This window comes from Coptis chinensis, chromosome 1 (genome assembly GCF_015680905.1).
Source record: "Coptis chinensis isolate HL-2020 chromosome 1, ASM1568090v1, whole genome shotgun sequence".
Taxonomy (NCBI): domain Eukaryota; kingdom Viridiplantae; phylum Streptophyta; class Magnoliopsida; order Ranunculales; family Ranunculaceae; genus Coptis; species Coptis chinensis.
This window is the reverse complement of record NC_141456.1, coordinates 20,824,731-20,849,006: the sequence shown is the minus strand read 5'-3', so window position 1 is coordinate 20,849,006 and position 24,276 is coordinate 20,824,731. Positions and strand designations below refer to the sequence as shown.

General features: G+C 36.7%; 3 protein-coding genes across 3 annotated transcripts; 1 reads left to right on the top strand and 2 right to left on the bottom strand.

The window, feature by feature from the left end:
- Positions 1-1,917: 1,917 nt before the first annotated feature.
- LOC147522814 (protein NRT1/ PTR FAMILY 2.11-like) lies at positions 1,918-5,723 on the bottom strand. The gene is made up of 4 exons (XM_086595079.1): positions 5,301-5,723; positions 4,978-5,195; positions 3,123-3,682; positions 1,918-3,004 (listed from the first exon to the last, which is right to left on the bottom strand). The coding sequence occupies exons 1-4, from the start codon at positions 5,395-5,397 to the stop codon at positions 2,098-2,100; spliced, it is 1,782 nt and encodes a 593-aa protein (XP_086451205.1). The 5' UTR covers positions 5,398-5,723; the 3' UTR covers positions 1,918-2,097.
- A 2,249-nt stretch (positions 5,724-7,972) lies between these two features.
- On the top strand, positions 7,973-13,983 carry LOC147522813 (translocase of chloroplast 34-like). Its single transcript, XM_086595070.1, has 7 exons — positions 7,973-8,301; positions 8,391-8,498; positions 8,612-8,736; positions 8,822-9,086; positions 13,110-13,178; positions 13,333-13,494; positions 13,610-13,983. The coding sequence occupies exons 1-7, from the start codon at positions 8,203-8,205 to the stop codon at positions 13,718-13,720; spliced, it is 939 nt and encodes a 312-aa protein (XP_086451196.1). The 5' UTR covers positions 7,973-8,202; the 3' UTR covers positions 13,721-13,983.
- Positions 13,984-14,937: 954 nt separating this feature from the next.
- On the bottom strand, positions 14,938-20,893 carry NRT1.7 (nitrate transporter 1.7). The gene is made up of 4 exons (XM_086595062.1): positions 20,550-20,893; positions 19,930-20,147; positions 17,800-18,374; positions 14,938-16,132 (listed from the first exon to the last, which is right to left on the bottom strand). Exons 1-4 carry the CDS (start codon positions 20,752-20,754, stop codon positions 15,256-15,258), a joined length of 1,875 nt encoding a protein of 624 aa, XP_086451188.1. The 5' UTR covers positions 20,755-20,893; the 3' UTR covers positions 14,938-15,255.
- Between the last annotated feature and the right edge of the window lie 3,383 nt (positions 20,894-24,276).

The following is a 24,276-nucleotide window of genomic DNA, read 5'->3' as shown; positions in this document are numbered from 1 at the left end:
GTTGTTAAATGTATATTTTATAATTATACGTTAAACAAGTGTATCATAGATTGTTAATAATAATGTCAACGTGTATATTATGAATTAACTAATACGTTTTATATTTATTAACTTATGCACGTGTATATTTAAATAGGATACACATGCTTGATATATTGTGGTACACGTACTTATTATAAACCAATATATAGTGTTCATGTTAAAAATTAGTGATGAGATGTAATTGTAAGATGTATGTACTCGCATGTTCGATTTAAAATGCGAGTTAATACACGTGTACAAATATATGTGTATATACGTAAAATATATCAATGTAACAAATATATGTGATTGCACGTGTACACGATCGAGTTAATGCAAAGAAACAAATATATGTGTATGTACGTAAAAAAAAAATCAAAAATATAAGGTTAGATATTTAATTATTTTAATTTCTATATCAAAGGTTTAAATTATCACATGAATAGTAAATGTTTTAACGTGTATGATTGATACATATTCATAAATTGATGTAAATATGATTGTTGATATATCACTAATTATATATAAAATATTATCGTGTAGGAAAATAAAAAAACAAAAAAAAAAACAATGCAAGTTTTAGTATTTAAATGATTGAAATTGTTTAATAATTATAATAAATAATAAAGACCCAAATTATAACCGAAACCGATAAAAACCTTTATGGTTTTGGGTTGTGTTCTATAATTCTCATACTAAAACCAATAAAACCGCAAATAATAAAACCCAAACCAAAACCGCTAAAACCCGATTCAAAACCGACCCTGGCACCCTAGCTGAAAGGGCTTGAACAATACAGTTTTTTAATTTCTTCAAAGTTGCAATGCGTCTACGTAATAAAATCGACGAAAAACCCGGGATTTGTTTTCCCGATGGAGAAGATGATTTCTCCTTTCTCTTTACGCCAGCTGGGACTCCATGTCAGCATCTAATAACATGAAGTAATTTTGGTTTTCCAACGTTTTTGTGCTATCCTACTATAGCACAGTAGCACATGGATAGTGTTAGTGGGATGGTGTAAGTTGCACGGTTTCTAAACCATCTGTAGTGCCAAATGTGTGAAGAAAATATTCGAATTTCTAGCCGCCTCTCCCAATGGGGTGTAGCCCAAATCAAACAAGTATTACCAAACACCACTCCTAGTGGCGTGTAAACACTTTCTATCTGCCATTTGTAGTGTCGTGCCAGCAAAATATAATCTACCTGCCTTTCAAAGTGGCGTGTAGACCATACACCATTCCACTAAAACTCGCGCTATATATAGGTAAATTAATAGCGATAGTGTTAATGGGTTGGTGTTTTGAGGCACTATTGAATCACGATTTTCACCATATTTGGTGGGATTGCATACCATTGGACTTAGCCTAACTCTATCAGTTTGGTGATTAAACAAAAAAGAATAAAATAAAAAAACCTTATCTAATAAATTGAAGACTACACTAACATTTAAGAAAAAACTCTTAAATTTTATCATACTTTTGAAAGAAACGTACATGCAATTACAAATTGCAACTGTAGTACAAACCCAAAATACTGATGATAATAGCCAATACAAAATAAAATTGAGAAATTCATGTTGTAATTTACTGAAGGAGAATCCCTTGAAAAATCTGCAACACGTACAATTAAAATTTTGTTTAATAATTTATTTTATTTTATGGAAATACAAATTAAAGAAAGAAAAAATTTGTGGAGAAAAAATGGAATGATTTGGAGAGAATAAAATAAATATTTGGTTAGATTTTAATTAACTAGAGTTAATTATTATTTAAAAAGAAAGTGGATGTGTGGTGGATGGGTGCTTAGGAGGCTTTTCGCTCCTCAGCGCCTAGTAGCGAATTTTTTCTCCTCTTTCTCAGATTTTTTATGATAAGGATGTGATTGCGACCAAACAAAAAAAAAAAAACAAATCAATATATTACCAAGTCCAGACCCCGGCCTGAAATATTGCCTAGCTTAAGCCTAGCTACCTTGAACAATTTCAATACATTTGAGTACTGACGTATTTTTTTTTTTCCATGTGTAACAGCCTCAATCACTCTTCCAATGTATGGGTAGTTCGGAAATAACTTGGATTCACACAATATGCTTGCCATTTTGATTTGAATCCTTGGCCATTTCAATGGTGACAACACCACCACAACCCTTGTATCTATACCACCTAGCACAAATTAGGAAGTATCCGAAATTGAGTATTCCCAACCCCGCGAACATGTGATAAAAGAACTCCAGCCTCCCTTTGTTAAGATCCTCTGGTAGCCAGTTTCCAGTCGGTGAGTGGGCAGTAGTACGATGAACTATTGTCACCAAAAATCCACTCAGATAATTTGCTCCTGCCATGCTACAAAAGAAGAATGATCCAGCTATACTTCTCATGTTCTCAGGGAACTGCTTGTAATAAAACTCAACCTGTCCAATAACACCAAATGCCTCAGAAAGACCAGCTAGAGAGAGTTGAATGGCAAGCCAAAATGCTGGCATTGATGAAATGGCACCCCCATTTTTTGCAGTACCGAGTGTTGGTCTTGTAAGAGCATAGTTCCTCCTACGCACTTCGACAAAAGCAGAAACTAGCATGGTGATTATTGCCAAGACAAAACCAATACCAATTCGTTGAAGAAGTGTGATACCACCTTCTTTGCCTGTGGCTCTGCGGAGATAGGGAACGATAATGCGGTCATAGACTGGTATCCAAATGGTCAGAGCAAGCATAGTAAATACTACGTAAGATGCTGCAGGGACCTCGAAACTCCCCTTGCCGCCTAGACGCCTATCTGATTGAAGAGCTTGAAAAGTTCCATATGTACTTTGTTGGACTATTCCTGCATAGAATATTATACCAGAGACCCATATAGGAAGCACTCTCATTATGCATTTCGCCTCTTCCACTTGTTGCATCCCACAAAGTCTCCATGGATCAACAGGTGAACCATCTGGATTAATAGCATCTTCTGGAGTAAGGATTGCGGCCTTATCTAAGAACCTGATGGGTCATCATACGGTCAGAGTCATAAACTTGGATTCACTGTGTCTTAATTGTCATTCGTACATTACACTATAATTAAAGAAAACAATAGATATATATGGTGTGCGTGCGCTACCTGAATTGATCAGTGTAAGCTAGCTTGGAGTTGATAGAATTGGCTGGGAGAAAATTAAAGAGGGACTGTTGTGGACTTTCAGATGGTTTTAATAGTCTTTTCTTTGACGCTACCACAAAAACTTGTACGATGCCTATCAACGGGCTACCTTCTGGTTTCACCTTCACATACATTCTTGAACCCATGAAGTATAGTGCACAAGACAAGACCATTAGCATTGTGGGAATAGCTAATCCAATAGCCCAGTTGATGCTAGACTGCACATAGACAATAAGCGTCACGGACACCATCATTGCAAACGTGAATGTGAAATAATACCAGTTAAAGAAACTGTTGATTCCTCTTTTCCCAGATTCTGTCTCAGGATTAAATTGATCAGCTCCGAAGGCCAAGTTACATGGCCTAATACCACCAGCACCGACTATTAAGAACCCGAATCCACTAAGTAGGAATGCCAATTGCCATGGTGTAGCTTCTATGCAGTTTCCAGTGTCTTTGGATCCACAGTGTGGAGGATGCAGTTTGGAGAATGCAGCTGTAAGTGCTAGTACTAACATTCCCTGCAGGAGATAGGTAAATTGCACTCTGTAAGTTCACTCGGCTTGCTGCTATGTGAATGAGTGAATCATGGTGCTTTGTGTTACGTGTTTCCTCTGCATTCCACTAAGGAAGTTTGCATTTCTCAAATTTTTGAAAGACTGACACTTATAGTTTGTTCCCGAAATGACTAATAGTGTACAATATGCATGCAAAAACTGCATAAATTTGGCATCTATGTTTCTGATCGATCTGTAAGCCATTTTTAACTCATCTGTAATTCTAATATCACGTGGCATTCTCACTATACAGCAATAGTCTGAACTCTGAAACAATATTGTGAATAACTAACTGCTGGAGTGCTGGTGAATATAGTTGTAAAAAATAAGCAGTGAATTGGCCGTTCCCCCTCTACGACAGTGAATTCATTATTATTGTACCTTCATTTTTCAGTTGATGAAACTTGAAAGTTTTTCAACTGTCCTGCTTTAAAACAGATTTTGCCTCATAAAGAACGTTTTTTCACCTTATGTGGTGGCCTGGTAGGTGTGTTTCAACTTTTAACTTTCAAAGCAGGACCATCAAGTTTTGAATCCTTCCAAAACCTCATGAACGGGTATGGCTAAGTTTACAAACCACTGGAGCCAAAAAACGAAAGCAAAAGATAAACGGTACTACGCATAAGACATAAGTTCCTAACAAAATTGACTTCCTGTGATGCATGTGGTATTCCAAAGAAGGACCATACTTGAAAGTTGGAAAGTTAGAAATCTCAATCTGAAACTGTGCCAGACTCTCAGATCAACTGATCCATACTGATCTGCTGTGTATTATCTGAATAACAAGGTTTTTATAAGAAAAAGCTCTGGTCCACAACTCCACATGGTATATATGTCCGTATCTACCCACTCACTGACTCAAAAAGTTAAAACTTATTTTGGCATGATTCAATTCCACTTATAAGTCTAGCTTAATACTTAATAGTGGTCGTAGTCTCGTAGTCTGGTCACTGTCTGTGGAATAAGCTCTCCACCTTTAGACCCCAAACTTACCTTAAGAAAAAGATCCGTGCGTTGGAAAAAAAAATATGGTCAAATTTTTACCAAAATCGACAGTGTGCTAATTTACTTGTGAATCTAGTCAAAAAATAGTCATGGATTTATAGTTGCTTTTCTGCTTAAAAAATATAAATCCGCCCGCAAGATTTGTTGTTATTATTTATATACCATTTTGATTTGCCGAATATTATTAAGACAAACACAAAGAATGTAAAACGCATATAAAGATGAATGAAATTGATGGATAAGGGAGTGAGTACCGTGAGAGAGGAGATGGAAGCAAAACCCAGAGTTTTGTATCGGCCAAAGTAAGTATCAGAGAGAAAAGCACCTAGAAGAGGTGCGAAATTGGTGGTTCCTTGGAAGACATTTAGAAGTGTTGTGGCTGTTACACTCTTCATGTTGAACACAGTAGTGAGATACACCACCAAGTTTGATGAAGTACCAATTGTTCCAAGTTTCTCGAATGTCTCATTCCCTGCATCATTTCTCAAGTGTCACTTACACTAGTATTAAAATTGTACGAAAATTAGGCAAAGCAGAAAAGCAACTTACGTATGTGTAGCTTAGCTACATAGTTTACCTATGATGAAGGGCATGACTTTAACACCTCTATGATTATGCTTTGGCTTCTCTACTGCTTGCTCCACATCATGAACTTTCTCACTATTCTTCTCCATCTTGGGATCTCTCAAGCTACTTCTTGTTCTTGGTGGGCTGGTTTTTATAATAATGTGAACAAACGAAAGATGCACAGCGCCAAATAATGGAGTAAAAAGGGATCCAAGGGGAATTCGGTTCAAACCTTCTTAGATATGATAGAGACAACACCTATCAGCTCATATCACATACATAACTTCTCTTCTAGCTCCTGTCTTCTTTTGCTAATAATATTGTTTCTTGTGCATGTTTTATTTGTGAGTCGAAAAAGTCTTTATGGTCGACTGGTCCAGGAGATGACACAGAATGGGAGTCTTACAAGCATCTAAATGAGACTGGGGATCGTAATTAATTGAGACGAGTGGGTCTATATATCTTTGATGATAATTGTTTTTTTGTGGTGGTGGTGGTTTTTTAAGTTTTAAATCATGTTCTAGATATCAGACATGTGGTGATATATCAAGCATATATAGGCAAGGAAATAAATAATATTGTGAAGAAATATTTTTATTTTGTTTAGCCACATTAGTGAACATTAGTGGCTGCATCAGTGTATGTGTTTCTGAAGCTTTTCTCATCCTTTCAATCATTACACTCCAACCATAGACTGAATGTTTTCATTAATTATAAGGAGTCACTTGTTTTTTTGTTTTTTTTTTGTTTGGTAAAGATAGTTAGAATCACACTTGTCATCTATATATTTGTGTGAAATAAGAAGAATTTCAATACATGATTTGCATTAAAGATCACGAGTTCTTAATTTCAAGAGACATTATAAACACATGTTCAAATTCGTATGGTTGCAAAAAAAGCTTGATAGCATTTAGTCGGTACCATTTAATTTTGAATTGGTACTAGAGTCCGGTTCCTCTATAACCGGTACAGAGATTAATTTTGTAACCGTGTTATTTAACTTTTCGACGAGACAATAATGTTACACCAGTTCATTTGCAATTCGATTCACACTAATTAAATATTAATTTTAAGAACAAGTATGTATTAACTTCGCACAAGTTTTTTTGAAAGTTTTTGAATCTTTCCCCTCCAAATTATAAAAAAATAAGGTATTTGTAAAGAGTTGCAAAGATATGATGAGTTGAACAAAAAAGAAAATATTAATTAGTGATTCAGCCACATGATGGACGATGAGGAATTGAATTCATGTAAAAATGTTTAGAATTATTAAGTTTAACTAAGTTATAAATTTTGAGATTATATTAATTATGTAATTTCGGTGATGTTAGGGAGGTATTTATATTGTGGAAAATGTTAAATTTAAAATCCACAACTTTTAAAAAAAAAAAGAAAAAGAAATCCACTACTCGATAGTGTTGGGGGGTGTGGAGATTTTAAGAACGAAACTATTATATGGTTTAGTGGAATTGACTGTAACAATGAAAGTACCAGTTGACTATTTTAATTTGTTATTGAATTAAAGTTAAAACTAAAAAAATACTTTCTCACTCTACGAATAATGTCAACTTGTCAATTGGCTTTCTTACAAAATCGAAAAACACTGTTTTTCTAATTCGCAGAGGGAGACAAAAGATCGGAGGAGAGTACGTGCATCAAATGAAGTTACAATTTCGTTTTCACGGAAAACAGACTCCAGAAGGCATGACACAAAAATGTATTAGAATTGAGTTCCCCAACTATCAATTGCCATTAAAGTCTTCATTTAGACGAGGACAAATTTGATCGAATGCTTCCAAAATGTATGAGTAGGTCAAGCCACCGCATTTGAAGTACTCCGTTACGTTACACATAGCCTCAAGGCTCATACTCTCATAGTAGTATATAGTACTGAATTATCATGACAAATTTTAAAAACATTTTTTGTAGTTGTCACATACTCACATAGTACTAATACTAATGTATGAACTGCTTAAATACTTAAGGAAAATAATTTGGTCAACAAAAGAGCACCTAAAAATTATAATTTATCATATCGTCCCTGAGTTTTGTCTAACCCCATCCCATATGGACTACTCCATATATTCTAAACATATTAAGCAAAGTTTAAACAATTCCATATAGATTGGCTAAATGTTACGTTTATACTTTTAGAGACGCAAAAGCGAAAAGAACCCCCCTCACTTCACAACAACAAGCACTTATTCTAAACAGTATGTTAATAGTGACAAATTTGTTTCTCAATTATCTAATCAAAATGTGGGTAGGTGCCGACTGTGTTTGCTAACTGAACATTCTAATGCACAGGGAGTGTAGCATTTCACTTTTGAGTATTGTCTGTTGTAATCTGCCTTGTTTGGATATAATCCCCCACATTCAAATCTACTTTTTTCCTAATCTTGACGTGTGTCATTGTTGATAAGGTAGTTAATTACCATATGGAAAAAAAAAAAAAAAATGTATCTTCGAGTCATGCATGTACTACGTACCTAACCTCAACATGAACATGTTATGTCCTACCAAAAACCCGAACAGTTCAATATAGACTTAAACAACGGCGTAAGCGGTGACATGTGTATCCACTGCCAATATGCGATTGCTTTCTAGTGTGATTTTGATTCCTCGTCTCATTCAGGCAAAACGAGCCGCATACATACAAAGGAGTGGAAAAAAGATTTGTTCGTAAAAAGAAAAGATTAGAACAAAGATCTTAGGCAGTGATTGAAGTTTACGGGTGATTCCCTGACAATGACAATGATGATAAAAAAACAACCGAGATTGTATGGGCCTCTTTTACCTCCCAAATATGGGTCTTTTTCTGTACCATGGGGGCCCAACCCAGATTGTGTTCATCGATAGGGTTCTAAAAGGGGTTTACAACTTTCTGACATTTTGAGGATAGAGAAAATTCAATGGCATCCCCGTTAATACGCGAATGGGCTGGAATCCAACAGTTCCCTGAAGCAACACAAACCAAACTAGTTAATATACTAGGGAAGTTAAAACAAGAGGTTTTTGTTCGTTAATTTCTATACATGGTTCTTTTTCTTGTTGTACATATATTTTAATTGGGGCAGTATTTTTGTTTTTTAATGTGTAGAATGTGAGTTCATTGACTATACTAGTAATGGGAAAAGGTGGTGTTGGCAAATCTTCAACTGTGAATTCTCTTATTGGTGAACGTGTTGTTGCTGTCAGCTCATTTCAGGTTTGGGGCCTATTTTATTGTTCTATGTTTTTTGAGGGGTTAACTCCAAATTCAATATTGTGTTTTCATTATCTTAATTATGGGAAAAATATGATATTTGAGGTCGTTTGTAGTCTGAAGGACCGAGGCCAGTGATGGTTTCACGCTCGAGGGCAGGGTTTACGTTGAATGTAATTGACACACCTGGACTGATAGAAGGGGGATATGTCAATGATCAGGCACTGGATATAATTAAGAGGTCTGTTTAGCGGTACTTCCTTTTGTAGTTAATTTGCGGATTTATTCTTTGTTTGATGTTTATATTATTGTGGTTAATCTCGCAGGTTTCTTTTGAACAAGACTATTGATGTTTTGCTGTATGTGGATCGGATGGATGCATATAGAGTGGATAATTTGGATATGCAGGTTATTAAAGCAATCACTGACAGTTTTGGTAAAGCAATATGGCGAAGGAGTTTGGTTGTTCTTACACATGGACAAGTTTCTCCACCAGATGGATTGAGTTATGATGACTTTTTGTCTAGAAGATCAGACACTCTTTTGAAGGTTGTTCGTTCGGGAGCTCGCTTTAAAAAACATGAACTCAAGGTACTTGTGGACACTTTAAACATTACGCTTGACTGGTTCTTTCTATATTGATGGGTGTACTCTATGACTTCCATGACTCTAAAATGCACTTTTCCATAGATATTGATACAAATTATTGCATCTTCTTTCAAAGCATGTGATCAAAGTTTCTAGGCCGTACTGTCTTTGTTAGCACTAGGATACCTAATGAATTAGAAGGGTTTATGAGATTATTTTCTCAAATTATTAGGCTTTAGTCACGTATTGCTTAAGAAAATAAATAGGTTACCACAAATGCCAAGTAAATACATAACTGAAAAAGAAAGAGGAACACTCAATTGTTTCTAAGAATAGAATTGTAGAAATAATGACTCGGCAGTGGAATGGATGAAGAAACTACTCTAAGTAGAAGCACATTTACCGGAGGAAGCTAAGGAAGGGGAGAGCAAGGAAAAAGGGAAGACACTCAAGGTTTATCAGCGGAAGAAAAAAAGGGATGATGAGTATAACAGATTACGTAAGAAATTTATGGAAGCTGTTACGGAGGATAGCGACTTTGAGGATAAAGCGAAAGGATGTGGAGGATTTAAAGAAGATGGTAGTGACAGGACATGTAGGGGGTGGATCAGATTGTGTCAATTGGGATTTCCTCGACTACTTGATGAACAGGATGGGCTTTGGTATTAAATTCTGAGAGTGGATCAGATTGTGTATCTCTTCAGCATCTTTTTCTGTGCTCATTGATGGTTTGCCTACAGGGTACTTTAGAAGCCAGTGGGGATTGAGGCAAGGGGACCCGATATCGCCGTTCTTGTTCAATATTGTGATGGAGGCTCTTAGTCGCTTAGCCTTAAAAGCTTTGGACCTGGGATATACGAAAGGCTTTAAACCAGTTCCCACTAGTCCGGAGGTGGGCATTCTACAGTTTGCCGACGATACTTTGTTTCTGCTAGATGACTCAGCTCTGTTGCATGGGTACGCCCTAATTTCCTCTTATCAGATCGCACCGTGTCATGTGGACACGGGACACGGACACGGACACCCGGACACAAGCAAAACAGTACCTAATTCTCAGATCTCGCCGTGTCCAAATCGTCGTACCCGTGTCCAAACCAGACACTCCGTCCCGTACCCATGCAACACAGTGACTCAGTGTCTCAACTTTTGGTCGTCAAATCGGTACTTCTGATCTTTGAGACGTTGTCAGGCTTGAAGGCTAACATGATGAAGACTAATTTGTATGAAGTGGGTAAGGTTGAAAACATGGGAGAGTTGGCTCGAATTATGGGATGTGATATTGGTACTCTGCCTTGCCGATACTTGGGATTACCTCTCAGTGCATCGTATAAGAATAAGAAGATATGGGATCCCGTGATAGAAACCGTTCAACGAAGATTGGGTGGCAGAGAAAACTTATTTCGAAAGGTGCGAGATTGATTCTTATGCAAAGTGTCTTAGCAAATTTGCCTGTTTACTACATGTCTTTGCTTACAATCCCGGTTAATGTGGCTGAGAGAATTGAAAGAAGGGTTAGAGATTTTCTTTGGGGTTCTACAAAAGTTAAAAGGAAATACCATTTGGTGAAGTGGAAGACAGTATGCTCACCCAAGGAGAGTGGTGGTCTTGGTTACCACAATCTTGTCACAATGAACAAATCACTTTTGGGATGTTGGTTGTGGAGATATGGTAATGAACTTGATCCTTTATGGAAAAAGGTGATTGTTGCAAAATATGGAGTTAGTATGCATGGTGGATGGCCTAACCAAGTTACCCGCTCACATGGTATACGTCTTTGGAAAGGAATCCTCGCAGCTCTCCCTGACTTTCAAAACAACATATCTCTTGTCTTGGGGAATGGTAATAGCATCCAGTTTTGGTCAGACCCATGGATTGGTGATGGACCGTTACGTGAGAAGTTTCCTTTGATTTTTCAGGCTTCAAGGGTGAAGAACGGCATGGTTAGTGAGTTTGGCAATATTGACTCGACTGGTATCTGTTGGAACCTTCATCTCAGGAGAGCTAGCAATGACTGGGAAATGCAACAATATGCTGAATTTACTGCTATGTTAGGTAGCGTTATCTTAACAGAGCAACACGACTCGTGATGTTGGCGCTTGACTAACAATGGTGTGTTCTCTGTGAGTTCTTTCTATGACACCTTGGCAGGAAGTAATGGTGGCACTGCTCACGGTAGTACAAGTTTCCCCACAAAGTTGGTATGGAAAGTCCCCATTCCACTTAAGGTCAAGTTCTTCTTTTGGGTAGCAATGCATGGGCATACTTTAACAGCAAACTCCCTGATTCATAGAGGAATGGATGTCTCCCCTGTATGCTCTATGTGTCAGACCTTTCCCGAGAATATTTTTCACCTTTTCTTCATTTGTTCCTTTGCGCTGGAATTGTGGATACTTATTATGCAGCCGGTATGCACTGCATTTCCTCGAATAGCTCAGGTTGATACTTTGGAGGAGTCGTTAGTGGCATGGCCCAAACTGAGAGGAGCCGGCTTTGGTGCTAACCTATGGAGAATGACACTGTATGCAGTGATTTGGGTCTTGTGGAATTCAAGAAACAATAGAGTTTTCAGGAATAAGACCACTACTGCTGAAAGAGCTTGTGTGGAAGTCAAGGTGTTCTTATGGTATTGGTCTTCGGCGACTCTAGAAAGGAAGGCTTACAGGTTCAGGGACGTGGTGCTTAATTGGCAGGGGATCATAAATAGTTCAGTGTAATTGGTGGTGCGTGGTCCTTTCAGGTTGGATTACTCCCCTAGGTGCTGTAGTTCTTTGTTCCTGTCCTGTTTATGCTACTGGTGATCCTCTCTGTCACCATGACATACCACTACTTTCTGTGCTGATAAGTACATGTACGAAATGAATGTAATAGCTTTCTTCTTCAATCAATAAAATTCAATTATTAAAAAAAAAGGACATGTAGGGGGTGGTAGGATGGAGGATGCTGGTACGAGCAAGGGTGGGAGCAGCGCCATAGAGGAGGGTACAAACTACAAAGGCAGTAAAGAAGCCAACGAGTATGGAAGAGAAGGAATCCCTGATCCAGTTTGGTGAGTGTTGGGGGTGCTAAGGTGAACGTGAGCAGAAAAAGCTTCTCAAACTTATTGAGGAGGATGAGAAGAGATGTATTGAAGAGAACAGGGTGGTTGAGCCGACAGAGGAAAGTGGCAGCGAAGACGACATCAGTAACAGTGAAGGTGACCATGTCGACCTTAGTTGCTCAGAGGAGGTGGGGGAGAAATCGGAAGAGGAATATGGAAGTAGTTTGTCCTGTGGGTAGGCTGACCACTTGGTTTAGCGTTAAGTTTTTTTCGGGTGTTCTCTTCTGTATTTTCTTTTTTCCATTTTTTTTTATTTTGGTCTTTTGTTACTGGGTAAAGAGTAGAAGGTAAATATAGATAACAAAGAGAGAACTGAAGGAATAGAGGGTACGGGAAGCCAGAAGAGGAAATTATTTAGAAGAAATAGAGAGCTCAAGACAATAAATCTCTGTTGCATGGGTATGCCCTAATTTCCTCTGTATCGCGTACCCGTGTCCTGCGAACACGGGTACGGACACGGACACGGACACCCGGACACAAGCAAAACAGTACCCTAATTCTCAGATCTCGCCGTGTCCAAATCGTCATACCCGTGTCCAAACCAGACACTCCGTCCCGTACCCATGCAACACAGCAATAAATATGAGAAGGTAGAAGCACAACTTCAGTAATGAATAATCTTGAGGCGAGCAATCATTAGCAATTTGAAGTAAGAATATAACTTGTCATTTTTCTTAAAAAAATAACTCAACAATTACTGAGTTGATCAATAAAATAAACTTTGATTTTGGAGATTTGTAATTTGATTGATTCGTATCCTGTATCTTCCTGAATACTGCATTGGTAAACAGCAGTCATACATATTTAAACATGGCAATGCCTCATTGGTAGTTTTCATCATGTCTTTTCAGTTAAAATCAACGCTTGACCATTCACATTCTAATTGTTGTCATTTCAGCACCTTTAATTAGTTTTTCTTTTTATTGTAGGATTCTGAAATTCCAGTTGCATTGGCTGAGAATAGTGGGAGATGCCAGACAAATGAAGACGATGAGAAGGTATTCATCAGCTTCTCACCTTCTATTTATTCATTTTATAAGTTTCATAATTCGTTAAATTTGTTTGTTGTTCTCTTCTCTATCTTCTTTTTTTTTTAATTTTTTGTGAACATGAACTATACTTCGGTAATTGACAGTCACGACTGGACTGCAGGTTCTTCCAAATGGTACTGCATGGATACCACATTTGGTGGAGATGATTACAGAAGTCGTTTTGAATGGAAGCAAATCAATCTTGGTTGATAAGAACTTAATTGAGGGTCCAAACCCAAATGAAAAAAATAAGTTCTTGATCCCTCTTATTTTGGCCGTCCAGGTACTCCTTTCCATCTCCATGTTGGTAATCTAGGGAGTATAATAACAATAATAACAGTAAGATAGTATTATTGTTGTTGTTTTCCTTCTATGAGTAGTTTTTTACCTCTTTGCAGTACTTCTTTGTCATGAAACCAATTCAGCAATCAATCAGAGGTGATATCTCAAAGGAGGATAAGCCTCTCTGGGAGCTGCGGGATATGGGATCAGGTGCTCGCAGGTTCTAACAGCCTTACTTGATTCAAACAAATGTCTGATAGATTCTCTGCTGATCATCTCAATTTGTTTGTTTTACAAATGTCTGATAGATTCTCTGCTGATCATCTCAATTTGTTTGTTTTTTGTTCATCATAGTAGTTGTAGTCAGCAGAAAACCTAAGCGGCAGATAAACTCCTTTCTTGAATTTGAGTGAATTATTTCTAGGATTTCCTTGTGTGTTAAAATCTTTCAGTTGAATAATCTTTTTAATCTACAATGTTATGTTTGTTCTGTGGACCTGTTGTAGTTTGCATTTGTTATGTTTCCATTAATAGAGGTCATTTATACAATATCTAATACCTAGTTCCTAAGCTTGATTTGAAATGATATGTACAAATGAACTGCAGAAATGATCGCTATTTGTTGTGACCCCATGGATGTTTCCTTTATACATTTTTGTGCGTTCCCTGCTAATGCTATGTTTAGGAAGAGTATGTTCGTATAAGCCATAGTTGGATCCTTTAGGATGCATCCCAATCAATTTCAAAGAGCGTTGCAAACATTACTACCTTCGTTGGTCAAAACCATGTTATGTTAGTCCTAATCACAAGGAGGCCCGTATTGGCTGTGAGGTGATAGCAACGCATTTCCAACTCACGTGACTATAAAATAAGGAAGGTTGATTCCAGATTTCCGGTTCTTTGAAATGGGTAGTTACCACCGGCTTTATTGACAGCCCAATTTTAACCGAAACACATACCGTCATAAACCAGATTCCAGTTCATAGGTGATTGCAGAACTTCAAATTCTAATCTTGGGTTCGGAGAATATCCATTTGTTTATGTGATAAACCCTAAGAATCTGACAATTGGTTTCACATTTGTTTAGGGTTTCGACATCCATCTTTCATTTAGAAGTTGGGTTTTTACATCCATCTTTCATCTAGAAGTTTTGCATGATTGCTCAATCATTCAGAAGATTGTTCGGTCGTTTAGTTCTTTCGTGAAGTTATCACATTGCACCATTCTGAAGTCATTTGGTCCTTTTGTGGAGTTGTCACATTGCTCCATTCTATTAAAAGTTTTCGAAGAACAAGTACTTGTAAGACTAGAAGACTTGTTTCACTCAGAAGGATGTAGAATTAAACTTTGCTTCTTTGGAGGAGTTGTGGTTGAAACTGAGATAGGAAAAGATGCACCAGCTGAAAGCAAGACATGCAAATGTGATTGATAATAACATGGCAAAAAGTTTATAACTAAGATAAATCAATGGTTTCTGGCCACGCAATTGATTAGCAGCAATTATAGGACTAGGATCTTTCAATGGTGTAGCTGTTAGCTGCCCTTCTGTCTGCTTTGAAAAATAACTAAACAAACCTATAGCTCTCAGTCTCTCTACAGATCAAATTACACACTCCACTCTCACTGAGTAATCACTCCTTTTGAACACGAATGGCCTTATTGATCGAAAAGAGTGTTACAAACATTTCTTTGTTTCTCACCTTGTTCACCCTCGGATTCATACTAGATATTAACTTACAACTATAAAAAGTTATTGGTACATCTAATTATCTATTTGTTTAGTAGTGCTCAGCTCAATATCAACAGGCGCATCGTTGCCTTCAATTGGTGCCTCGCCTTTGTATTGGTATTGACTAGCACATACTAGGTAGTATACCAAGTTCAGGACCCCCATGCCAGCCAAAAGGTAGTAAAAGTAATCGACTCGCCCGAGGTTGATATTGTTATCCAACCAATCTGGACGACCTGTGTTTTTGTGAACTATAGCTACAACGATACTGCTTACGTAGTTTCCACCAGCCATAGTGCAAAATAACAGCGAAGTTGCAAAACTTTTCATATGTTCAGGAAACTGTTTGTAGTAGAACTCAATCTGTCCAATTATGATAAAAGCTTCTGCTAGGCCCATGAGTATGAGCTGAGGGGAAAGCCAAAATACTGATATGGGTGCAATCCCATCAGGCCTGGCATGCAGTATAGCTGAAGTCCTTCTCTTTTCCTCAAATATGGCAGCAACCACCATCGATAAGATCGCCAAAACCATCCCAATTCCCATCCTCTGAAGAAGAGTAATCCCTCCTTCATGTTTAGTGTATTTTCGTAGCCAGGGAACGAGAACTCGATCATAAAATGGAACCCATACTCCTAATGCAAGCATGGATATTACTCCAAGTGAACCTGCGGGAACTTGAAATTTCGGTCCGAGGTGCCTGTCCATTTTTAAGGCCTGTGATACGGTGAACGTTCCTTGTTGAGCCATAGCAGTGAAGCTTATAATACCGGCAGCCCATATGGGTATGATACGTATTAGGCATTTAACCTCTTCCACTTGTTGAACTGTGCAGAGTCTCCATTTATCTATATTAGATCCATCTTCGCCTACTTCTCCTTCAACGGTGAGTGCGGCCTTGTTTAAAAAGCTGATTGAACATCGAAAAGAAAAAAAATGTATGTAAGTTGCAAACTTAAATTAAGAACTCAAACTGATCTATTGAATTGAGTAATATATAAGTATCAAATCTAAAACAACTCACAACTTCACTTACAAAATAAATTAAATTTTAATTTTTTGTAGATATGATCTAATGACCTTAGACCGTAAAGATCACCTCTATAAAAATTCTGCTCGTTTGACAATTTGTAACATTGGCAAAAGATGATCACAAAAACTTGACATTTCTAGACCGTAAGATATTTTTTCAAAAGTGGACAACAATTTTTATTTAGGTTAGAGAATATCAAACAAGCTGAATTTTTGTAGAGACAATCTTTATGGTCAGTAGATCATATTCACTAAAAATTAGGTTTTAATTTATTTTGTAGGTGAAATTGTGGATTGTTTTAGATTTGGTGTTTAGTTTGGTATTTATTTTAAGATCATTTTAGAAGCCGGACTAATATATATATACTACTACAAGTTTGAGTTGTAATTAAAAACATCTCTACTGTATATTCATGATGAATAATGAAATTGTATTGTGAAGCTCATATGGTCCAGGAGCTAATGTTAGAAAAATGATTTGCTCAAATCCATTTCCGGAAGTTTTGTCTCCCAATTCAGTGAAGATGAATGGTTTTTTTTTAATCAGCTGTGAAAAAACATCTTTGTGTTAGCCCACATCAGTTTTCCGGGGTTTGAAAACAATGGATTGAGAGGGTCTAGTTTTCGGAAGACTTGGTACACTGAAAATAGAAAGGAGTGCATTCATCATATGTTCCAGATTTCTTGACTTATTGTTTGGTCGCATCTATAAATAGTTGACCAGACAAAAGAAAAGAAAAAAATGGAAAAGGGAAAATTTCAAAAAAGTAGAGGAAAAGTACTTGGGAGATAAAACTGTTAAAAGTTTTGAATTAAAAATGCGTTTAATGAAGAATACTAATCTGACAAAACATACCACTTGGTAAATAATAGATATATTAAGTTGTATATTCCTAACAGCTAAGTGGTCCGGAAGTTTGTTTTCAGTGAAAGAATGGTCTATTTAATCAGCTAAAAACATCTTTGTGTTAGCCCACAGCAGTTGCCGGGGTTGACAATGGATTGAGAGGGTCTAGTTAGGAAGACTTGGTACACTGAAATAGAAAGGAGTGCATTCATCATATGTTCCAGATTTCTTGACTTATTGTTTGGTCGCATCTAACTTGATTGACCAGACAAGAAAAGAAAAGAAAAAGGGTAAAAGAAAAGAAAAAGTAGAGGAAAAGTACCTTAAAACTGTTAAAAGTTTTGAATTAAAAATGCGTTGAAGTACTAATCTGACAAAACATACCACTGTTAAATAATAGATATACTATAAGCAATGAAAATGAATTCAATGTCGCTGGCTTAATGAATTTTTGTACGTTTATGTCGACTTCAAAATTCAAATGCAGTAAACAACCATTTAGAGCACCCTTTCCATACCATACCTAAACTCGTGGAATAATATGATTATTGTTTTCTTTTGTTGGGTTATATGTAGTTTGCAAGCTACCTAATGAAAAAATGGTCCAAGTTGTGCAAATAGACCAAAACTACGAAAAATAGGCCACATTATTTTATACGGCACTCTACAAAACTATGACTATGAAGTAGATGTATTACCTGAACTGGTGTGTGAGACGAAGCTTTGATAAAATAGTAGCGCCTTTCAACGGTGGATCATATAAGGCATGGTGAAGTTGATCATTTGGAGGAAGCTTCAAACCACGTTTCTTATAAGCAGCTACAAAGACCTGAGCAATACCAGAGAAGATGCTACCTCCAGGTGGTACATATACATAAACTTTTGTTCCGATGAAGAACAAGATGATTGAACACAGCATGAACCCAGTTGGTAAACCAAGGCCCAAAACCCAACTCACTGAATCTTGAATGTAAACAATGACTGTAATAGCAATCATGATGACTACTGTGAATGTGAAGTAGTACCAATTGAAGAAACTGTTAATCCCTTTTCTTCCTTCATCAGTTGAGGCATCAAACTGATCAACGCCAAAAGGAACATTACATGGTCTAATTCCAGCAGCACCAATTGTTAAGAATCCCAAGGACATGTATAGTACTCCAAGTTGAGCATCTGTGGGACCTTTGCATTGAGCATTTTGTAGTTGTAGTTTTGTGCATGGTGGGGGACGTAGTCCTGGTATTGCTGCTGTTAACGTCAATGATATCATTCCCTGTCATTCAATTTAGAACAACATGCCCATTACGTTAGCTTATGATCAATATATAGTGAATGGTTCTTATGTGCGACAAAATATTTTTAATGGGTAGTGAAAAGAAGAAGAAAGGACTAGAAACTTAGAATGTATGACAAAATGGTTGATTTTGTAACGTAAAAAGGAATTAATTTATAAGTTCATGACTTGACTCTTTCAGAAGAAGTTAGGCATATTCGTCCTAAGCAGCAGGGGAACACAAATTTACTTGAAGCATCGATTTAATAATACCTGAAATCCCAAGACAAAAAAAGTGTGCGTAGGGGCGTAACCAGTAACTACGTTTGTTCCCAGGGTTGTGATGAAGTGGTTAATTGGTAAAGAGGTGTGTCGCATACTTATCATTCCTCTAGTAGTTATGGACTTGTGCTTTTCCTCTAATTTGAGTATTGTTTACAGAAATTATACTGATTTCATTAAAAGTTCATTGCGATCATAACTTGACTTGAGATCGAGTTGAGAGATCATTTTCCCATTAAATGAGTGTTTCTCCAGATATGATTTGTAGACATCGTCTTTACTAGTGCTTTGAGACAGATTTCTGTCAATATCAAATAATTGGGAGTGGAGAAAGTGAGTTGAAAATGATTACATAGGATCCTCCCTGAATAAGAGATCATTCCTGCCTCTAATTTTCTACTTAAAATGAAATTAACTAATAATAATCTTAGATGATAACAATGAATTCTATTTAACTTGTGTCCCTGCCAAGACACCATAAATGTGAGTTTCAGGGTAGGTTTGACCGATATAATTGGTATAACTAAAATTCACCTACATGTCCTTAATATATTGACTTTCGTGGCATCAGGCCATCAGCCGTTTGGCTTCCATGTTCTGTTGCAACTTGCAAGCAAGGTCCTAAATATCGATGTTGCGGGTTCCTCGTAGACCTTGCTTCAACACATCTCAAAATTAAAAAGGTTCTTAATATAATTTACTTTACTTATTTTTTTAATTTGATATTGTAACACTAGCGCAAGTTGCTCGTGTTTGGGTCAAATGTCGACAGAAATATATTGTATGGGCGACATATATTTCCCTAGGATATATCTTAGAAGTATGGGCGAAATATACAATTAAATATATGTCGAAACATTTAATTGCAAGCTCGAAAATAGTCTAGCAATTGATCTTAATGTTTTTCTAGGATTCTACCCATTTCAACCATGGTCCACTAGGTTTAATGCTCGATCTGGGTGGAAGCATATCCTCAAATTGGTTTTGAAACCCTAGAGAGTCTCATACAGGGACAAATATGGATTGGTGGTTCGTTGCTTCTTATTGAATAGGATAAAAAATCTCATCTCAGCAACTTAAAAAAACGTTTGACGTGTGGTGAAGCTTTTTTCCTTAGTTTCAGTGTCTTCGGTTTTACTTCAACTTTAATCATTGGAGTGTCCGCCGATTAGAGTCTGGTGGACAATAATAAAATCACATCGAGATCCGTGCAAAATCTTGCACGCATCCCAATAACATGTAAAAGTCACGAATAACTATGTAGATATCATACCATGAAGGATGCCATGACAGCAAGAGCCAGAGTTTTGAATTTTCCAATATGAGCATCTGAGATGTAAGCACCGAGTAAAGGTGCAAAATTAGTAGTACCAGACCATATGTTGATAACATTGGTTGCAAACACTTGATCCAAGTGGAACTCGTTTAGTAGGTACACCATGATGTTTGCTAACAATCCAATTGTTGCTAATCTCTCAAATGTCTCATTTCCTGTTATATATCACAATCATCAAAACATTAGTTACTTAATTCAATAACTACCAGCATCTATAGGGATTAGGGACATTTACGGTGATTTAATTTCTTCATCTCCATATGTAAAAAAGTGATTTTCTTCCAAAATTTTAAGATTTTCTCTATGTATAACAAGTTGGCATATAGAGATGCAAATTCAGATAATGTATGGGGATAGGTGAACAAAACTTATATATCCATTCTTCACAGTAAATCAGAAGTGAAAACTACTTGTACGTACAGTCCAGTGGCCACAGCTAGTATAATCTCAAGTTTTTCAGTGAAGGCCGGAATCATTTTTAAATGATCTAAAAGAATAAAATGAATCAACATGCATGGAGAAAGAAATAAAATGATAGCAGAGAAAGAGAAATGGACCTAGGACATATGGCATGGATCTCCAACCACCAGGTTTCCTTTTAGGTGGTGTCTTAGAATCTTCCATAACCCCAAACATTTCTTCAGTTTTGGTAGAAGAAGATGAAGAAAAATGAGGAAAGCATTTGAAGGAGCACATGAACCATGAAGGAGCACATGATGATGAGTTCTTCATGTTTTTATTGTTCTCTTGATTAACAACCATGTGTGCTTGTTTCCCTTCTCTCACTAAAACTAACAACACTCACTGTTCACAAAATTTTGTTGGTGAATGGAAGTATTGTTGAAAAGGGCCGGGTGTGATATGATGAGCTGAGCGCACATGGATCGTAGTACTAGTACCACTCTCTATTCTCTCATAAAACTGATGTGTTTGAGATTTTGAGTGAGAACAAGTGTCCTATTAATATAGTGTGTGTGGGTGTGAGAGAAAATCAAGATGACCAAGTAAGTGACGCAAGTGGGAAAAGAGTTCCTAACATCATATCCCCTTAAAAGGAGAAGAAAATGACATGCATTTGATTTTTTCTATTTGGTAGCAAGTTTGATGAACTCTTTCTATTAGGGAACTAAAATGCAATGCAATGTAATGGCAGCAATATGATATGATGCTCCAAGAAACAGCGATACCTTGCCTACATGTGCGAGCCCATTGACCACCCCAAACGCGCTCACATATTACACAAACTCACGCTATTCTGGTAGCACTCGCAGCGAATGGATCAGGCCGGCCACACCTAGCTTCATTCATGAATTTAAACCAACCCACTACTTTTTCGGATCAGAAAATGGATATAATTGGACATCCAGTATGTATCGATCAGAACCTAATCGACAATACACTTATTAACTAGAAATCAGATGACATCTTATATATTAACAAGGTTTTTGGTAAAGGTTCCTAATTAGGAAGGTACTATTCAAATTTTGAGCCTCAACGTGGGGAAGTTTCTCCAACATCGTCGACATCTACACTTAACAAAAGTGATGATTAATGTGAGTGAGCAGATAATCTAAAGCGTTATTAGGAGTAAATTATTTATTTTATGTTTTTTACTTTATTTTTTTATTGATCAATTTGAGGTTCTACACGTTTGGAAACTCGGCAAAGAGTGATTGTGCTTAATTGGTTGAGATTATGATTTCACATCTAATCGATGCATGTTGGCCTAGTAATGAATCAGATTGTAGTGTATGGATGTATGTTGTTAAGTATACATGGGGAATCAACCACATCTGCAAATCAATCACAGTACAGAACACTCTTACTCTCCATTAGGTAGCTAGCTTGGTAGATGGAAGAAAACGGTCGCGTACTTCGTTCCATCACCTAAAACAAGGAAAATTACACATATTTTGTAGAAAGCAATTTGTGCAATTTGGCGATAGATCTTCTAGCTATTAGTACCCATGTTTTCAGGCTGAATAGTCCTTCGACCAACTAACCTGATGATTAGTTAAAATAATGTGGCTTACGAACTTAAGCCTTGACTAAATTATCTTAAAATTGCAATCAGACAAAAAGTTCTTAAATATGTTAGTAGCTCTTGATGCATTTTCATGTAACTTTATATAATCCGCGTAATATTTTAGTCGACATGCTTATAACATGGAGCTCGGAATGTGCACTTAATAAGACGTGATTACTATCAACATCCAACAGTACTTGAACACAGCCAAAACAGACGACACACGTTCTTTACACATGTACAACTATGTGTGCACTTTGCTCAAAAGTAAGGCCACAACTCACACCAAACAACGAAGTTAGGATGTCAACTATATGGCATTTTGCAAGCACTAAACATAGTTAGTTCATGATGGTCGTTTAGACCCTCAAATAATTGATGGTGTATTTCAAACTATTCTAGTATTCCTTATAAATTTCTGTAGGATGAGTCTAGATCTTCTGTGTCGTCATTGTCGTGGAATGTGTATCACCCACTCCTTAAGAAAATGATCGTGCGGCCAGATTTTCAGAACTGCTCCCAAAACTCGAAAGGTCCTCTTTTTTTTTGCCATAGAAAAAATGACTAAAAAAAGTATCAAACTTTACACATTTTGACAATATGGAGACCAAATTTATTTTCTTGACAGTTTGGGGACCAAACTGTTTGATTTTTGCAATGCGTCAAATTTCTCTAACACCGTTTATAATTTGTATTAATTTTCATTTTATAAATTAATACAAATGAAAATTAATTTGTAATGTTGAAAAAAAATTAATATAAATTAATTTATAATGTTGAAAAAAATTAATATAAATTTTCTAATTTGCAATGTTGAAAAAAAAAAATACAAATTAATACAAATTAGAAACGGTGTTAGAGAAATTTAATGGAAGTTCTACATTGCAAAAAATCAAACAGTTTGGTCCCCAAAAGGAAAAAAAGTTTGGTCCCCATATTGTCAAAAAGTGTAAAGTTTGATACATTTTTTAGTCGTTTTTCGTTTGCCATATTAGTCATATTATTTTGATATATCTGCCAAGACATATTATTGGAACACAAAGATGTAATGTAGCATTGGACATTCATATTTCGAGCTTGTTACGACTTGTGAGGACTGCGTCTAAGAGACTAAGACTATTGCCATTTCTTGGTAACTAACTATTTCCATTTATCTGATCCTTCATTTTTACACTAGTTGTAGGAAAGATGTATAAGTGTAGAACATCTATTTATTTAGATAAGAACATATGGTATAAGTTAAAAATGATTAAAAGTAAAACTAATAGTAGTTCTCCACTCAGACCCGTACTGTCAAATTGTCTTTTACGACACGTGAACTTGTCTTCTCAGGAGTGATATTTTCACCTCCTTTTAGAATGGATATCATTGGTGAAATTTGAGCCGAGCAGTTCGGGCTTGGTTCATTTAGTTCGGTTCGAATTCGTTTATTTAATAAATGAGCCAAGCTTGAGTTTATATTATAGCTCGTATAACAAACGAGCTTGATGAAGCTCGGCTTGATAAGGGAATTATTCGGATTCTGCTTGGCTCGAGCTCATATATTATATGAGCCAAACTTGAACTTTTATCAAAGTTCGCTTAATAAATGAGCCGAACTTGAGAATGGTAAAGCTCGACTTGATTAGCTCGAATTCCACCTTTAGATATCAAATTGGACATAAAACCCATGTTGAACTTGTTTTTTTGCTAACATGTTCACTGCCCTAGTCACCACGGAATCCTGCCCGCGTATTGAACAAGCACTCTCCCATGAGTCCTATTGCTGTTGCTTGTTTTGGCTATGGTCGATCAATACTCGGTAGCCGAATTTAGTGGAGTGGCAAAGTTGGACTCCTCATCATTGCTTTATTTTATTTTGTTTTAAACTTATAATACAACAGCAAATGGGGGTGGCAATAATTGTCTCCAAGCTCTTGTTGGTGACTAAAAAGATTCGGAAAGGTACGCTCTAAAAAGAGGTACCGGGAAAAAAAAATGGTGGTGGTAGTGGTGGCGGCTGCAAGACATTGATGTCTTATCAATTAGAGTATACGAGAAAAACTTAACCAGGAAAAAAATGACATGTTGACAATGTCGTTATTGGTCAGAAAAGTGAGAAACTCAAAAGCTCATCAACTCTTACCAGTAAAGAGTAAATTTTTTGCTAGCCTATTATCTTAAGTTATCGTTTCGGTTTATATTGGTTAATTGATTTTGTAACCATCTGCTCTGTGGGCGTTAAGTTGTCTCTAATTTTGAAATTGGAGAAATGTTGA

Coding starts and splice junctions, on each gene's coding strand:
- LOC147522813 (XM_086595070.1), top strand. CDS start 8,203: ATGGCATCCCCGTTAATACGCGAATGGGCTGGAATCCAACAGTTCCCT. Junction 9,087..13,109: donor TTAAAAAACATGAACTCAAG/GTACTTGTGGAC, acceptor TTTTTATTGTAG/GATTCTGAAATTCCAGTTGC. Junction 13,179..13,332: donor CAAATGAAGACGATGAGAAG/GTATTCATCAGC, acceptor ACTGGACTGCAG/GTTCTTCCAAATGGTACTGC.
- LOC147522814 (XM_086595079.1), bottom strand. CDS start 5,397: ATGGAGAAGAATAGTGAGAAAGTTCATGATGTGGAGCAAGCAGTAGAG. Junction 3,683..4,977: donor CTTCCATCTCCTCTCTCACG/GTACTCACTCCC, acceptor TATCTCCTGCAG/GGAATGTTAGTACTAGCACT. Junction 3,005..3,122: donor GCTTACACTGATCAATTCAG/GTAGCGCACGCA, acceptor ATGACCCATCAG/GTTCTTAGATAAGGCCGCAA.
- NRT1.7 (XM_086595062.1), bottom strand. CDS start 20,754: ATGGTTGTTAATCAAGAGAACAATAAAAACATGAAGAACTCATCATCA. Junction 20,148..20,549: donor ATCCATGCCATATGTCCTAG/GTCCATTTCTCT, acceptor GATATATAACAG/GAAATGAGACATTTGAGAGA. Junction 18,375..19,929: donor CTGTCATGGCATCCTTCATG/GTATGATATCTA, acceptor ATTGAATGACAG/GGAATGATATCATTGACGTT.